This window comes from Lissotriton vulgaris, chromosome 2_1, assembly GCF_964263255.1.
Source record: "Lissotriton vulgaris chromosome 2_1, aLisVul1.2, whole genome shotgun sequence".
NCBI classification, from domain to species: Eukaryota; Metazoa; Chordata; class Amphibia; order Caudata; family Salamandridae; genus Lissotriton; species Lissotriton vulgaris.
The window spans coordinates 305,808,256-305,824,883 of NC_141687.1; the positions used below are offsets into that span (position 1 = coordinate 305,808,256).

Here is a 16,628-nt window from a genome sequence, read left to right on the forward strand (position 1 = left end):
ATTATATAACCTTTTCTTCATCATGTCCTCTGAGGTTTTTTGTCCTCCCAGTCCGGTCTCTGGCGAGAATCAAGCTGACGGCTTGGAAGTTGAACAGGGGGCTTGATAGTTCTGTGCCTTTCTGCCTTTGTTTCTTCCTCAGTGCAAGCCTCCAGGAGAATGTCCACCAGGGCTTCATATGTCCAGTGTTGACAGACTATTCAGAGTTAGTGTGCTAAGAAACACCTGCTTCCGCTTTCTGTTTCTCTGCACCAGGTCCTTGATTTTCTTCAGGATTGGTTTCAGTTGGGACTCAGTCCTGCCACTCTTAAAGTTCAGTGGCGGTTGTGAAGGCATTTAGGTCCCTGTGGAGTGGTTTGGTGGATGATCAAGGTTTGGTCTCCATGTTTTTCAAGGGGTTTTCTTATCTCTGGCCTATCCCACAAGTGGTGTGTCCCTCTTGGGATTTACAGATAGTGTTGCAGGCTATCCATTATCCTTTTTTTGAGCCTTTGGCTTCAGTTGAGCTACGTCTTCTTACTCTGAAGGGGTTTTTCTTGGTGGCTGTGACTTTGACCCACTGCCTGATGAGTTGGGTTCTGTGTCTTGTCTCTCTCCATTCTTCAGGGTTTTTGATGACCGGTTTGTCTTTCAGTTGGTGCCTGGATTTGTCCCGAAGGTGAGTTCTATGTTCCATCTCAAGCAGGAAATGATTCTTCCGGTGTTTTTTCCGGATCCTCAGTGTCCAGAGGAGGTAGTGCTTCATTCCCTTGATGTCTGGAGGGCAGTATTGATGTACCTGGAGCAGGTGAAGGAGTTTCGGGTTACCTTCTCTTTGTTTGCAAAATTTGATCATGCAGGTAGAGGGGTAAACCTTCCATACTGACCATGAGAAGGTGCAGACATTTTCAACTTCTCTCATTTCAACTCATCTCATATCCAAGCAATTGTAGTGATGCATAGCAAGAACTGAGCATCAAGCAAGGTGCTCTTTGCAAGTAAAGTAGCTCCAAAGAGGATGTAAGGTTAAATCAGCTATTGACGACTGAAATTTATGAATTACCAGTTGCATTCTTTTTGTGATGACTGTGCTCCCCCTCCCCTTTCCTCTCATTCTGTTCTATTGTATAAAGCTACAATATCAAGCATCCTGGGACCGGTTTCGGATTCATAATCCTCATCAGCCAGGCTATCTTAAATCCAGTGAGCAAGGGACTCACGTCTGAGCATACTCTGCCAACTTAGGGCGAACAAAGTGATACAATAGGAAATGATGGACGGCAGAGCATGCTCAGACGTGAGTCCCTTGCTCACTTTGCCACTGGATTCAAGCAAGCCTGGCTGAAGACGGATGGAATGCCAGAAACCGGTCCTAGGAAGCTTGTTTACGGTCCAGGGGAGGCATGGCTTGGCAGTTCGGGCTGGACTGTTCCCATGAGGCACAGGGTCAGCCTGATTTGCATGTGGCCATGTCTGAACTGGGGTGGCTGAGTGGGCTAAAGAATGGTGATGGATTAAACCCAGATCTGTTGACTGGGTGTGAGTGTTTGATTGGTTCAGATGCTCTGTCCATCATCTCCCCTTTTTGTACTACTTTTAGAAAGTTGGCATTTCTCCTGCCTAAATCCTTCAGTACCCTTTTCAGATGTAATCACCAATTGTCACCTGCCACCTTGCTGGGAGGTGTGAATAGCTCCCAGTAAAGGGAACAAAAGGGAATTGGGTGGGAGGAGCTGTGACCTCCTCCTGACAGCATGTCCTGCAGTATAAGATCACAAACTGTAAAAGCTTCAAAGGGGCATCCCCGGTAGCAGGCAGCTATATCTCACACCTAGCCCTTCCCCTGCCATAGCCCAAGTAGCCAGAGTGGCACAAATCCGAGTGAGGGAAACACATGTCCCTGAACTGGTCTTCGTGGGGAGTTTTGCATTTCATTAGCCACCCCTCAGATGTGCACCCAGAAATCTGACCAGAGGAAGAAATATTATGCCATGTTGTATTTTGTCAGAGCACTGTGACTGTCTAGTGCCCAACTCTCAGGTAATGGTGTCAAAGTGGTTAGGGCTGCTCCTCAAAACATCAGTAAATTGGTAGCAGTGATCACAAGGACCTGTATGAACCTACGTATAACCATGTCTTGATGCCCAAAGCAAAGGAAGAGAATCGTAGGACACCCCCGCACCGCACGGCCACCAGCTGTAGCGTGTGCTCCCCCGCCTGCCGCTGCCTTTCAGCCTCGCTGAGCCTGCCTGCCCGCTGACCACGCCCCCCGCTGTCGCTCGGGGTGGTCTCCTGCGCTACTGTGTTTGTTGGATTAATTGTGCTGCCTTGTAGCCTATTTTAGGCTTTTGCCCCCTTTCTCGGATTTTGTGTGCCCCCTTGTGCCGTTTATCCCCGTAGCTGCCCCCTGTGCCCTCCAGCCCCGCTCCCCGCCGCCGTGACTAAGGACACGCTCCCTTTGCCTTTTGTGCCCTCCCCGCTCCCAGCTGCTCCTCCCTCCCTCGCACTTGGCCATAAATGGCGACCGTGCGGCACAGGTGAGTGTGACCTACCTGTAGGACACCCCCGCGTCGCAAGGCCACCAGCTGTAGCGTGTGCTCCCCCGCCTGCCGCTGCCTTTCAGCCTCGCTGAGCCTGCCTGCCCGCTGAACACGCCCCCCGCCGTCGCTCGGTGTGGTCTCCTGCGCTACTGTGTTTGTTAGATTAATTGTGCTGCCTTGTAGCCTGTTTTAGGCTTTTGCCCCCTTTCTCGGATTTTGTGTGCCCCCTTGTGCCGTTTTTCCCCGTAGCTGCCCCCTGTGCCCTCCCGCCCCGCTCCTCGCTTCCCGCCGCCTTGACTAAGGACACGTCCCCTTTGCCTTCTGTGCCCTCCCCGCTCCCGCCTCCCAGCTGCTCCTCCCTCCCTCTCACTTCGCCATAAATGGCGACCGTGCGCCCGCGCAGCGGGTGCGCCGATTGTGCGCCAAAGGTAAGCCCGTCTGCGCCCGTCCGCGCCTGGACCGCGCCCAGCGCCCGGACCCCTGGCCCCCGCAGACGCCAGCCCACCCGCCGGACCTACGACTCCTCCGAACTCAACGCACTCAACACCGGTCGGATCCCGGGATGCTACTGAGCCACCCCGAGACGCACCCACGGACCCTTCAGCTGCCACTCCTGCAAGTTCACCTGCATCCGGACCTGCACTACACTATCACCCACCAGGCCGAGCACCAGCAGCAACCACCTGAAGTGCATCCTGCTCAACACTCGCTCCATCCACAGACACGCCATCGAACTCTGGAACCTCCTCAACACCACTTCTCCAGACGTCGCCTTCCTCACGGAAACCTGGATGAACGCCTCCTCAGCGCCCAACATCGCCATCGCCATCCCGGACGGATACAAGATCACCCGGATGGACCGCGGCAATCAGACCGGAGGAGGCAATGCCATTGTCCACAGGAACACCATCCGCATCACGACCAACACCGACGACACCCTCACAACCGCCGAACACCTGCACTTCCAGATCCACACCGACCCCAAGACCACCCTCAGAGGCACCCTCATCTACAGACCCCCGGGACCACGCACACAATTCAGGGTCTCAAGGCGCTAGGGGAGGGGGGGTCCGCTACTGCTCGAACAGCCAGGTCTTGAGCTGCTTCCTGAAGGCAAGGTGGTCCTGGGTCAGGCGGAGGTGGGTCGGGAGGGAGTTCCAAGTCTTGGCGGCCAGGTAGGAGAAGGACCTTCCTCCTGTGGTGGCTCTTCGGATGCGGGGGACGGCGGCGAGGGCGTGGCCGGTCGATCGAAGCTGACGTGTGGGAGCGTAGAAGTTGAGGCGGCTGTTGAGGTATCCTGGGCCTTGGTTGTGTAGGGCTTTGTGTGCGTGGGTGAGGAGACGGAAGGTGATTCTCTTGTTGACCGGGCGCCAGTGCAGATCTCTCAGGTGTCCGGAGATGTGGCTGCGACGGGGGATGTCCAGGATGAGTCGTGCTGAGTGGCCTCTACTCTTCCCTTTCCCTGCAAGGTGAGTTTCTGGAGGTGGCGGAGGGCAAGATATTGGAGAAAGTGGCTATGCGGAATAGTTTTGATCAGCAATTTAGATGTAGGGCATTACGTTGATATCTTAATTCTCATGAGCCTGAAATCAAACTTTTTCAGAAACTATTATGTGTATGAAATTGTCTGAAAAGAAACATTGCACGCTTATTGGGCTTACCTGGATGGTTGGCCAAAGCACTGACCTAGTTACTTATGGACACGTTAGCACTGTTGGAATTTAACGACGAATCCACGCCCCACTCCACCCAGTTCTTAAAAGAATCCTCCAAGAACATAAACATGGTGAAACGCGACATTGGGACTCAAGTACTAATATGAGACCTGATGTTCGCCCCCAACAAACCGCCGAACCTATCTATGAAAGGAACGGTATATGCATAGCAAGGTATCCGTGTATATTGTCTAGGGTAATAAGTGGCGTGACACCGTCATCCACGAACAGCTCAGTTATAAGTCTCGTTCTAAAACTGGCTTGGTCGGGGCTAAACAGGTGCAGGCGCTATTTGGAAAGCAACTCGTGATAGGAGTCCTGTTAAATTTGTCTAGATACGCCCCTGACAACTTGTGCGTACAAAATGACAGGACGCGGAATTGTAACAGGTTTACGTTTTTTGTTCACTGTTGGGTATTTATTGTGTAAAAGCAGATACATGACTAATACGAAATATAAATAAAACTGACACTGCTTAGGGGTGGAACCTATCTTACTCTGCCACCTCTTGGGTTGGGGATGGTGGTCGTACACACTGGGGGTATGCTTACACGCCGATACAGGTGACATCTGGGGAGAGAGACTATTCCATACTATATTGCACCCCGAGTGTCCCTACACATGTCATTAGTTCGAATCCTCAGAGCCGACGTATGCACTTAGGGCACATCTGATACACTGCTACACAGTACGACACGGCTGGCTGACTGGAAGGAGCGGAGACAGACTGGGTTCGGTGTGTTCTGGAGATACCGCCCATACCTGCCTCCCATCACATCTGGCTATATGGGGGGGATGCTTTCCTTCTCAACACGCCCCCTGCATGTGGTGGGGGGGGAGGATCCTGGGGTACTACACTGTCCACTACTGTACATGGGAACATTTATTTGTATTCTTGTCTCCATGGTGGAATTGATGCCTTTCTAATGAATGTACCACAATACTTGCTTTACTGGATTGCAGATGCTGTCGTTGTCATGAGTATGCACTGAACGCAACTAATAAAAAGGTTTAAAAAAAAAAAAACTATAACATTATTAAGGTAGACTCCCCACTATTCACTGTTAGGCCATTCTCAATATACTCGTCCAGCTTTAAGTGTATGACAGATACTGCCCACCCTTTCACAGCAAGCTTGTAGCTGCTGTTACACCTCGTAAGATAACATTTTACGCATAGCCGGTCATGTATTTGAATATATGCTAGCATTTGGTTATTTTGTATCATACCCGTTTTACCACATTCAACATGTGGCATAATAGTGTTGAGGTGAATGGCCCAACCTTTGGCTCAGGCTTGCCTTAACTGTATTCTATAGTTAGTTGCTTCACATTGGACTCACACCTATGGAATGCTCAGTATCGTTCTTCCGTGGACTCCTGAGGAGCATCTGTCATGGCACTTGCTCTGAGTCAGTCTTCCCAGAATTGGCAGAGAGCAGTCCATAGAAGTAGATACAGTACATCCATCCAGCCATAGTTTGTGTTCCTGGGTGCTAGTCCAGCATTGTGGATGCAACCCATCTACAACCAACCTTAGTATTGATTTTGAAAAGTAAGCATAGGAGCAACTCAAATAATCTTTACAACATGCACAAATTCCAGGAACTATGATGGTACTATGCAGAGAAGTTGGACAGAACGAAGCTGATGTATGTGTGGCGGTCAGATAATTGGCCTATTAGTCTACTTAGAAGTAGTGCTAGCATAACAGAGGTTAGGATTAGAAGATTAGGACCTGAAAGAGTGGGTGTTGATCTTTCTTTAGAAAGAATGCATGTATGTTACAGGACAGGAGAAGGAAGGAGGTGAGGTTCAAAGCAGGTTTTGGGGGATAAGTGAGTGAAATGTGGCCTTGGGCCCTTCTGCTCTAAGCAGGAATAGCCAGTAGAAGAATCCCTTAACCACCCCATCCTTCCCCTGGGTAGAAGTCCCATGCTACCCTGGTTGTGTGGGGACAAATGTGGGAGGGTCACATGACTGCGACTTATCAATATCCCACCAAGAATTCTGGGATCCATGACACCGGGCAGACAAGGCACAATGACACTAGTTCTCATGATGATTGTGGAAAGAGTTCAGGGTGCGAAATGTTCTTGTGAAGAATGTAACAAACATATGTTTGAGTTCTTTACCATCAGGGACAGCAGTACTGTTGCAACAGTCGTTTTCACGAAGAAATGTATTTGTCGAAAGAGAGGAAAAAGTGGGCTATACATAGTCTCTTTACTATTTCTAAATGTTTATTGATGGATTTTTCTGCCTGTAGGTCACTGTTGAGCGAGCTTGCTGGCTAAATTGTTTGCATGTAGAAAGTTTGCTTTTTAGGTCTGGTATTAGCCGAGACTGTTTGAATGTATTTTACTTAAACGGTATGTGTAATATGCTTATGGGCTTTCTGCCATCCCTATTCACTCATTGGTCTGTTAATGCCATTCACATTATTCTTTCACCTGTTGCAGCATACAGCAAGATGCAGTTGGTCAACCAGCTTCAGCCACTGGCTTCCCTCATTGTGAGCAATGTCATTCTGCTGTTCATTTATTTATCAGCTTTCCCAGAAATAAGGCTTTAAAAACGCTTGATAAAGTAAGCATCAACAAAGCCAATAGGGTGGCAGCTAACACATACCCATTGACTTTGCCAGTGGTTGTTTGGAACCTACTGTCCAGCAAATGGTGAGTTGGAATTTGAGCCACTGGTTTTCCTACCATGCTGGGGTTCTACTGATACAGAGAGAAGAAACTGTTGTGCTGCACTTAGGGCACAAGAGCTCTTACCTAGGCTAGTCAAGTGGCAATCTGGCAGAGTGGTGTGCTTATTTAGGGTGTGACTGTTCTTTTGTGCTTTTCTTGGCAGGTGTCCGTAGTAGTCTTGCCCCCTTGATATGCTTCTGTTCAAAGAAACAAATTGTTGTCAAGAGATTTTCATTTTTGATTTGTTTTTTTTGGTATCATTTGGGAAGTAATTTAGCTTGGCTAGACACTGCTAATCTTGGCTGATTTTTTCTGCACAACGTTTTTTTAAAATGGCCGATGTGTTGCAGTGATGTAATCGCTGTCTGCTGAGCTCGTCCGTAGGGTACAATAGGTCTCACATTTGCGAGAGATTAAGCTATTGGCAATGTAAATGACGATGCCATTTATTTACCTGTTTTCAAAACCAACACATAAATACAAATTTTGTCATTTACAATGCCAATAGCTCTAACTTTTCCAAAGGCGAAACCGTTGCATTATAAATGCTTGTTTTAAGTTGAAGGTCACTGTCAGGGGTGCATATAGGCACCACGATACATGCATGTCCATATGAAATGATGTACCCAAGCATACAGATTAGTAGCGCTCAAAGCACTGTATTTAAAATAATCTATTATATTGATTTCCTATGCCTCCTCCAACTTGCACCAGTACTGAATGGACTGATAATGATGCAAAGTTTATAGAGTGAAAGTAAGAGAGCCACCATAAAAGTGTTTTTAATGTTTTTAAAAACATTCAAAAGGGAGCGTGACTGCAGCGGGCAAGATGACGGATGCTGTTTAACTAAGATCCTGGACCTCCAAAATGTCCTTCTCCATCCACCGTTGCTGCTGGGATATTGAGGCCCTCTTTGATCCTGGCAGGTTTGCAGGTTGCCAACACGCCTACAACTGAAGAGATACTCTCAATGGCCCTGGAAAGATAGTAAAACATCTTTAATTAGGCCGCTCTATTTCGGATCGCTTGGAGGAGGCACTGGAACTGCTACTGTTCTTATCCCCATACCTAGGCTGGATTCATGCCCTGCCAAGTAGATGGTGGCACAGGTAGGGGGGTTGAGGGCAAACCTTGCTCTGCTCCCCTTCTTCCATGGTTGGGCCCCTTCTGGTAACGGGGATGCTGGGGATTTCAATTTCAACTGCACCGCAAGCTGTGATTCCTTATCAGTTGTGGTTCTGTTTGACCAACGCCTCCCTGGACTTTGCCTAACGCCTGTGATCCCAGATATAAACGTGGGCCAGTAGCAATAGCTTGCTTCTCATTCTAGGGGCAAGCTGGCTGACTCTAGAGTGGACCCTGAAGGAGGTGCACTCTAGGGATACTCCTGCTTTTTCGGCAACTGAAGACATGCCGCACCGTTCCAAAACCGGATATTATCAGCTCCCTTTCACCCATAACATGGGGAAGGATAAGGGTCCGACATCTCAGGGCCAGGACAAAATGGGCAAGTTTACCATAAACCAATAGGGCGCTGCAGGCATCCAGCGGGCAGTTCACCAGTCCAGTGCTCAACTGACTCATCAGACACAGGTACAATTATGCAGGCTATCCAAGCCTTGTGGGTAGCTGCAGAGACGAAGACTGAGGAAGTGAAAGAGGATGTCACCCTACTTCGACTAGACCTGCATAACAAATCAAATCAACTCTCTGAGGCTGAAGGCCAGGTATCTACCCTGGAGGATGAAGTGGCCGTTCTTAAATCCATTGTATCAAAACTCCTCTCCTCTACTAAACACTTTGAATCCAGAGCAGAAGATGCTGAAAACAGATCTTAGTGCAACAATCCCAGACTTGTGGGTTCTCAGAGGGGACTGAATCCACAGACCTGGAGAAATTCCTGGAATGCTGGCTAAACTCCTGGATGCTCAATGAATCACTCTCTCCATGGTTTGTGATCACATGAGCTCACATACCTCCGGCCCCCAAAACCTTCCATCGGGGAGCCAGTCGGCATCTGCATCCTAATTTTTCGAGACCAAGATTTAGTACTACTTGAGGCACAGAAAGACAGAGAACTGTCATTTCAGTTCACACACATTATGATATTTCTCAGTTACACTAAGATAGTCCATCAATGGCATCAATCCTTCTATGCAGTAAAGCAAAAACGGAGAGCAATGAACTTGCAATATATGTTGATTTTTCTGGCTATGCTGAAAGCCTTCCACACTTCATGGACCTATTTCTTTTAGACCCCTGAGGAGGCCTGGTATTGGGCTACAGAGAAGAAGGACTTGAGTGGAGGCCTGCTGGAGAACAAGAAGATGCAAGAGTAGACTAGCTGGCGGTTACGGAGGAGGACGCAATCCCAAAGGGGCCGCGACCTGTCGTGAATGTCCCCGCATCATCTGATCCAGCTAGGGGCTCATCTCGAGCCAGCCAACCAATCAGCCTTAGGAACTTTCATGCCTTGGGGACCCTGCAAAGACAGGTTCTGGAATTGATCCAGTGGAATCTGAAACCTGACGTTTTACCTTTGACTGTTATGGATTTATATAAGGGCCAGTAAATATGTAATAAGTAAAAGATCCTGTTAAAGACTTCACTGCAAACCCCAAGTTTCATGGACAAGGCTTTTCTAAGATCCTGACATCTTGATGATTTCACTTGTTCTCTGCAAGACGTGGACACCCACATAATGGGGAGTATACACACACATATCTGCCGCACAAAAGAGACTCTCCTTCATTGATATTTTGCTCCTCCCAGCCTCGAATATCCTATGTAGCACTGCAGTGGCCATCCTTTCACATGTTATCTCAGACCACTCCCCACTTCTTACTTTGTTGCCTCCCCTCCCTCGACTCACCGGCCAATCTGGCTAATTATTGCCTGGTGGATCCTACATGCTCTGAATTCTTAGCTCCAGAACTGAAGGCCTACTTCGATATCAACCACAGCTCAATCTCATCTGCAGGCACCCTATTGGGAGCCAGTTAGGCCACGATTGGAGCCATGGGTAAATCCTTTCTCTCCTGTAGGGAGCGAGAGAAGCAAGCCCACATGTCAGATTTGGAGTTCAAACCCTTTGTCTTACGACACCACTACCAACTCTCCGATGCCAAATGGAGTTGGACAAAGAGTTTCTCTGTGCAAGCCTGTCAGTGCTGGTGGGCAGTGGTTCGTTGGTCTGCGAGTATGGAGATAAAACCAGTAAATTGTCCTACTGGCTAGCCAGCTGGGATATGACCTTGAGAATAGTCCCCGGAGTACTCGACCAGAAAGGAGAGCTCGGCTGCCCAGCCACAAGCATCACAGAGAAATGTGCATAATACTATTGTGCTCTATATGCCCATCAACTGAAAGTGAACATAATTGGTCTATCTTGACCGACATCCCCTTACCCTCACACTCACTGATCCAGAAGGAAGGAAGGAAATAGGTGAGCCCTTACCCGAGATGAAAACAACCAAAACACCTGGCCCTTACGGCTTCCCTGTCAATTATTATTTCAAATTCCATGGATACTCCTCCCCGTCTACTAGATCTATATACGGAGGCTCAACACAAGAGATCATACCTCTAAGACCTTGACTTAGCAAACATACTAGTTATTCAGAAACCAGGTCGCCCTCCGGAGCTCTGTTCCTCCTCTAGACCTATTTCTTGGATCAATGTAAAGATAAAAATCTTCTCTAAGGCACTCGTTCATAGGCTCCTTAGGACGCTTCCACATGTTGTTCATCCTGATCTATGTGGTTTTTTTCGGGCTACAGCTTGCAGCACTATATTGGACACCTACACCTGCCGCTAGCCCGACTCTAGGATACTCATGACCCTTGTGCCCTTCTTCTTGTTGATTTCGAGAAGGCGTTCGATTCTGTCAATTGGTCCTTTCTCGACAGTATTGGAGTGAATGGGCTTGAGGCAATGATTTGCAGCTATGTGGGGGTCCTGCACTCATCTGCACAAGTGCCTATCAACAGCTCTCTTTCTAATCTATTTCCAATTCGTAGAGGTACACGATAAGGCTGTCCCTTGTCACCTCTCCTTTTTGTCCTAGCCATCGAACCCCTAGCCCACTTGATTAGATGTGTTTCACAAATACAGGACTGTCAGTGTGGTAACGGTGACAAAGACAGAATCGCACTCTATGCTGACAACATTCTCTTATACCTGTGTAATCCCCATCAGTCGGGCCACGCTTATTGTGGATCCTTGTCCTTTATGAAAAAGCTTTAGGTCTACACACTAACTGGACCAAATCGCTATTGATCCCTCTCAGAGGAAACGCAGGCATGATGAACTAGCAGAGGCTGATCCCAGTACGATGGCACATCTTCCAATGCCTAGTCATTTTTATTTCATTGGAACCGGCTCAACCTGTTGCCTCAATCTTTCTCCCGTTGTATCCAATGTGAAGCGAGACTTTCAAATCGGATCCCACCTTCCACTACAGATTCTTGGCAGGATAGCACCATTTAATATGATGGTTCCCCTACCCCCTACCCCCTCTTTCTCTGTCTTACAAAAAACTTCCCATTGGTTATCACAGTGCCTTGGTGGCGAAACCATGCAGCCATAATATGTTCCTTCCTCAGGGCATGACGCCGTCCTTGCATCACCCTAGACAAATATTGCTAATCTGCATATCAGAGAGGATTGAAAATTGCTGATGTTTGGTTGTACTACTGGGCACCGCAGCACCTGATTATTAATGATTGGCTAAGTGGGAGGTGGGGCGATCCGGCCTATAAATTGCAGCTGTCGCTCTTGGTCCTTGATAACATTTTGTGCGTTCTGTACAGTGGACCCGTTTCTCTGTGCCCACCAGATTGGTTTTCCTAACATGGTGTGCTGCACACTACCGGCTGGGACAGGAAACCAACGCAGCACCATCCATTGTAGGAGGGGTATGTACCTTCTTCTTGTAATACAGCTGGAGGGATTTGTTAAATGGGATAAAATAGGCATTACCTACCCAAGTGATGTCCGGCAAGGTGCCTCAATGAAAACTTTCCGAGAATTGCAATCCCAATTTGCCCATTCCACCATCCAGTTTCATAAGTAGTTACGGTTGAGACACGCACTCATGTACCACCAGAAGTAGATACTGGAGTCCCCGAATTCAGCTCCCTAAAAGGCAAACTCCTGATGGGCTATCTGGGAAAGAGGGTATTTTCCAGATCCACACATCATTAGTGATTTGAATCCCCCCCAAGAAGAAAAAGGAGGGCTATATAGGACCTCTCGAGGACACCGATTGGAGATATGCAGTCATAGGCCCTCAGGTCCTGGCCATTTCTCCTGACTGATTTCATCCAACTCAACTACTTGCACACCATATAACTCACACCTCAATGCTTGTGACGGGCTTGCAAACTGGCTTTACCAGACTGCTCCTGTTGTTTTGAAATCCCTGTTGTTTTGAACCTGATTCAGACTGTTGCCATGTAGTGTGGACATGCTCTGTTATTATGAAATACTGGAAGGTAATTAAACTGAGTTGACTCAGCTGTTGGTGAGACCCATGACTTTGTGCCCTAGTATTGCACTTCTGGGTATCCTGGAGAATCTGTCCGGTCCTTGTGGAGAGAGCACACTGGTGGACCTATCCACGCTACTGGCCATGAGGGACATAGCCTGCAAGTGGAACTCTTGGAAGCCACCCAATATCTTGGCGTGGCAGGCGACAATCGATTGGTGTGTGAAACTCTCAGAATCTATTTACCAGGCCCATGACTGCCCTCGTAATCATTCTAAAGTATGGCGTCAAAGGCAGAACTCTTTTTCAGCTGGTCAATGGGCATGGTTGTAGTTGAGATGTTCTTCGATATTGATATTTTCTGTATGTTGGGGTGGAAGCATGCGGAAGGGAAGGTGGAATGGTACTATCATGTTGTTTTGAAACCCCAAATAAAAAAAAGTGGTTAAACAAACAAAAGATGATGTGAGGAATGCTTGAAAATAGGCTAAACCACTGCCAATTGCTCAGAGTAGCATTCAGTCCCATTGTTTTTTGCCCATCTAGACAGCGGCCTGCCTTATGCAAGTCAATACTGACTGCTACTCATGGGAACAATCCATCCTGAACTAGTGAACTGTCAGTTGAGGCTCCAGCCACAAGGGAACACAAGCAACACCAAACGACGTGTGTCCTTATTGGTTCTCATCAGTGAGGTGTAGCTTGGATCCTGTGGCGTGGCGAGCAACGCACCCATGCTGCGGCATACCAGTGGCCATTTAGGGTCTTTTATCAAACATACAAAATAATCGAAACTGCTGGCAGCTGCTCTGGGTAGCATTCCAAAACACATATTTTTTTCCACCTACTGTGCCGCTATTGCTCGGGGATACTTTTTTGAGTACATTGAGTCTTAAGAGCAGTCACTACTCCATTGCCATAGTCAAGGCTTAGGAGAGCTAATGGCACACAAAACAGTGTGATGAGAACCTCTCACTAGACTAAACGTAGCGCCTCACAGCAGGGGCGGCCTTAGGCATGTGCAAGCTGTGCACCTGCACAGGGCCACCAAACCCCAGGGGCCAACATGCCAATATATATGCTTAATATAATAATCCTCTGAGGATGGATACATATTTGCGTGGCGGCCCCTGGCAGGGATTTGGCGGCCTCCAGCTCTGTTCCACTTCCAAACACCCTGACCCCCCCCTTTTCACTGGCCTCCACACTCCGCCCTGCCCGGACCCCTTCTTCCTGGGCCCCCTACCAACTCTCCCTGCCCAGGGCCACCATGAGCCTAGAGCCACCCCTGCTCACAGGCCTTTTAGACTGTGGTTTGAGCCTTGAACCGTCAGTGAGGCACTAGGTGCAAAACAAAAACAAACTATTGCACACAATTCTCAGCTTTAACTCACTAAAGTATTATCCAGAATTCTTCTTAGAGAGGATCTGCAAGATTTCTGGAAGTTTGACTGAGCCCCAGTTTCTAACAAGCTTCAAACTGGCAGCCACCGGTCAAGTAGGCCTTCGTTGCCCCTACATTTAGATGCACCTATATTTCAACAAAGGTGATGAAGTCTGCTTTTCCATCTTTAATGTTGCATGATATTCATTGTTTTTGTCCGCAGTATTCCCACAGTTATATCTGTGGGAAATGCAGGGAGCATCTCAGCACAAAACTGGGAACCGTGTTGAAAGAGAAAGGCAGAAATCCTAGCTCCTGTCCTACAATCCCTAACCTTGAATTTCAGTACCCTCAGAGTGGACCTTCTCCGATTCTAGATATTGAGTCTGTTCAAACCGGAAGCACGGATGTCTGGAGTGTGCGGGGGTGCTCTTACTTTAGAAGACAGTGTTTGATGTACTTAAGGGAAGTGTTCTGCATGCAGCCATCATATCTCTAGCTTCACCCATCACTATTATATTATCATGTTTAATCTCCCTCCTACTGGTTGTGTATTACGCCCAGTGATGCTTTTCAAAGACCAAGTTTACTGGCAGCTGAAATGTGACAAGATATGTATTCTCGGTGGGGTCGATTGCTTTCTCACAAAATCATTATTTGAAGAAATAAAGTAAATAGTGAATTGAGGCTTGTGTTATATTTTGAATGTGTCACCACAAAAAACTTAAATTCTTTGTGCTGCATTTGTTTTTATGACAGATTCTGAGGCACGAGGAGTTTGAGGAGGGCTGCAAAGCTTCCTGCAACGGGTAAGGAAGTGGGTGTGGTTGGTGAAAGACCCAGCAAATGTATTTTGGGAGCACATATTCTGCAGTTATTTTTTTGCTTTTTTATATCTTTATTTGCATTTCGTCAAACGTACAGGTAACAGAAAAGGTATAGAAAAAACCCATATATGAGGCAGGGACAAGTGACCGACGAGGGTTACAATGCCGTTTGGTGGAGCAGTGGCCAACCATGGCTAATATTAGGCCCGTGCAACAGGTAAAGAATAGCAGAGCTGCAGTGGATTGTTATTGTTTCTGTGTATAGTTCCAGTGAAAGGGACCGTGCGAGGAGCACTGGAGGCCTGCATGCAGCTTCAAAGTGGCATACGTTCTCCCCTACGCTGCCACAAGTACCAGTGTCCATTGTTTTTATTAAGCATTTCGTCAGAGGCCTTCCCTAGATACCGTAAGGTTTTATTCGAGATAAAGGCAACAGTAGTGTACTGTCACTGCTGTCTACAATTTCTTGGTTCTTGCTCCAAGTGTCTGATGGGATCAAAGACTAAACTCAACAAGTCCGGCTAGCCTAGCCGGATAGTCAACATTATTTGTAACATAGCCACTTGTAAATGAGATTCTTCCCAGACTAAATTCAATAGTACGGACCTGATGAAAAGCTTATATTTGACCACTCTGCGATCCTTGCTCATGCTGGGAAGGTTGAGGTCTAGGCAGTCGAGTAACCTTTATCACAGGAAAGCTCGGCCAGAACTCTCATGTTATACCAATTATCTGTACCGTTTATTTGCACATAATTGTTCATGTTGTGAAGCGCTCTGATACCTTCGGGTCCAGCTAGCGCTATATTAATCTCCTTAAATAAATAAATCTCGTACACATTTTGATGAAGAACTGGAAAACTTCACAATTAACTGTGCAAAAGCCAGCCCCATTTTTATAGTTTCACCTGGACATCGCTTGTGCTGTGCTTACGAAAAAACAAAAAATCTTAAAAGGGGCTTAGAACCTGACTATTACTTACCTAATTGGTTGGAATCAACATCGCTCTAATTTCTATGCTTCTGACTAGTCTGCTTGCGTTCTGCTTTGACTTTCCACATCTTCCTGCTTTGCCTGTACATGCTGTGGAGCATGGCCCAAGTACAGCTTCCGGTCACTGGACTGTGGCTAGTGGCCAGTATCCTTCCACTTGCTACCTCCTTTGGTAGGCACTTAATTTTTTTTTTTTTGCTATCTAGCGCTCCATGCAAGTGCATATCTTCTCCCTTGCACGCTTTCCACATCATTCCCTAGCACCCTCCCTCACTCGTTTTTTTTTCAAATTTGATTTGTAATGTACTTTATGCCAGTGGCTTTGTGCGAGTGATTATTTTATTGGGAGTCTCCATGCCGTGTTCAACATAGGCAGCCGGTACACACACACACATACTCATAATACTCACAACCATGCATTCACACACGCGCGCACATACACACACAAACACATTCATTCACAACACTCTTTCCCAAACATTCATACATACAGTTTGCAATCACCAAACAATTTAAAAACAAAACACACATACCTGCAGCCAGCTCTGCGCTGTCTCTGCTGTTCAAGAAGGCTTGGGACTGCTGCCTTCCCTGAGGGAAGGCAGCAGTCCCAACGTCATCACAGAGTGGGATGTGGTCAATGAGACTATTGACCGCCCCCCATTCTGTGATAAAGTGTTACTGATTGACACTGGACTCTGGGCGCTTCAGGGCTTAAAACCAAAGCGCCTAGGTGCGAGACAATCAGTGACGCTACCCCTAGTCACTGTGGGGCGGGCCTCAGGAACCTTTGCTGAGCTGAGAACGTCACACCCACCGGAGCTGTGTCTTTTTCAGCCCAGCAAAGTTCAGTGCAGGACGCCAAGAGCCAGTGCTAAATGCGCATGTGTAGCTCCTACCTGTGGTGACGGTCTAGTCTTTTAGCGGCGGGTGCCGCGACCGGAACCGGAAGGACGGCCATCTTGATTAGCGGCCCAACCTCCGTAGGTAGCGAACGTGTTCCA

At 47.7% G+C, this 16,628-nt stretch overlaps 1 protein-coding gene across 2 annotated transcripts in view; it reads left to right on the forward strand.

The window, feature by feature from the left end:
- Positions 1-16,628, forward strand: part of GLOD4 (glyoxalase domain containing 4) — a 151,035-nt gene that overhangs the window by 12,295 nt on the left and 122,112 nt on the right. For both annotated transcript variants that reach the window (XM_086954997.1, XM_086954998.1), the window contains exon 2: positions 14,564-14,613. In XM_086954997.1, coding sequence (XP_086811123.1) covers positions 14,564-14,613 — 50 coding nt within the window. The remainder of the gene's footprint in view (positions 1-14,563; positions 14,614-16,628) is intronic.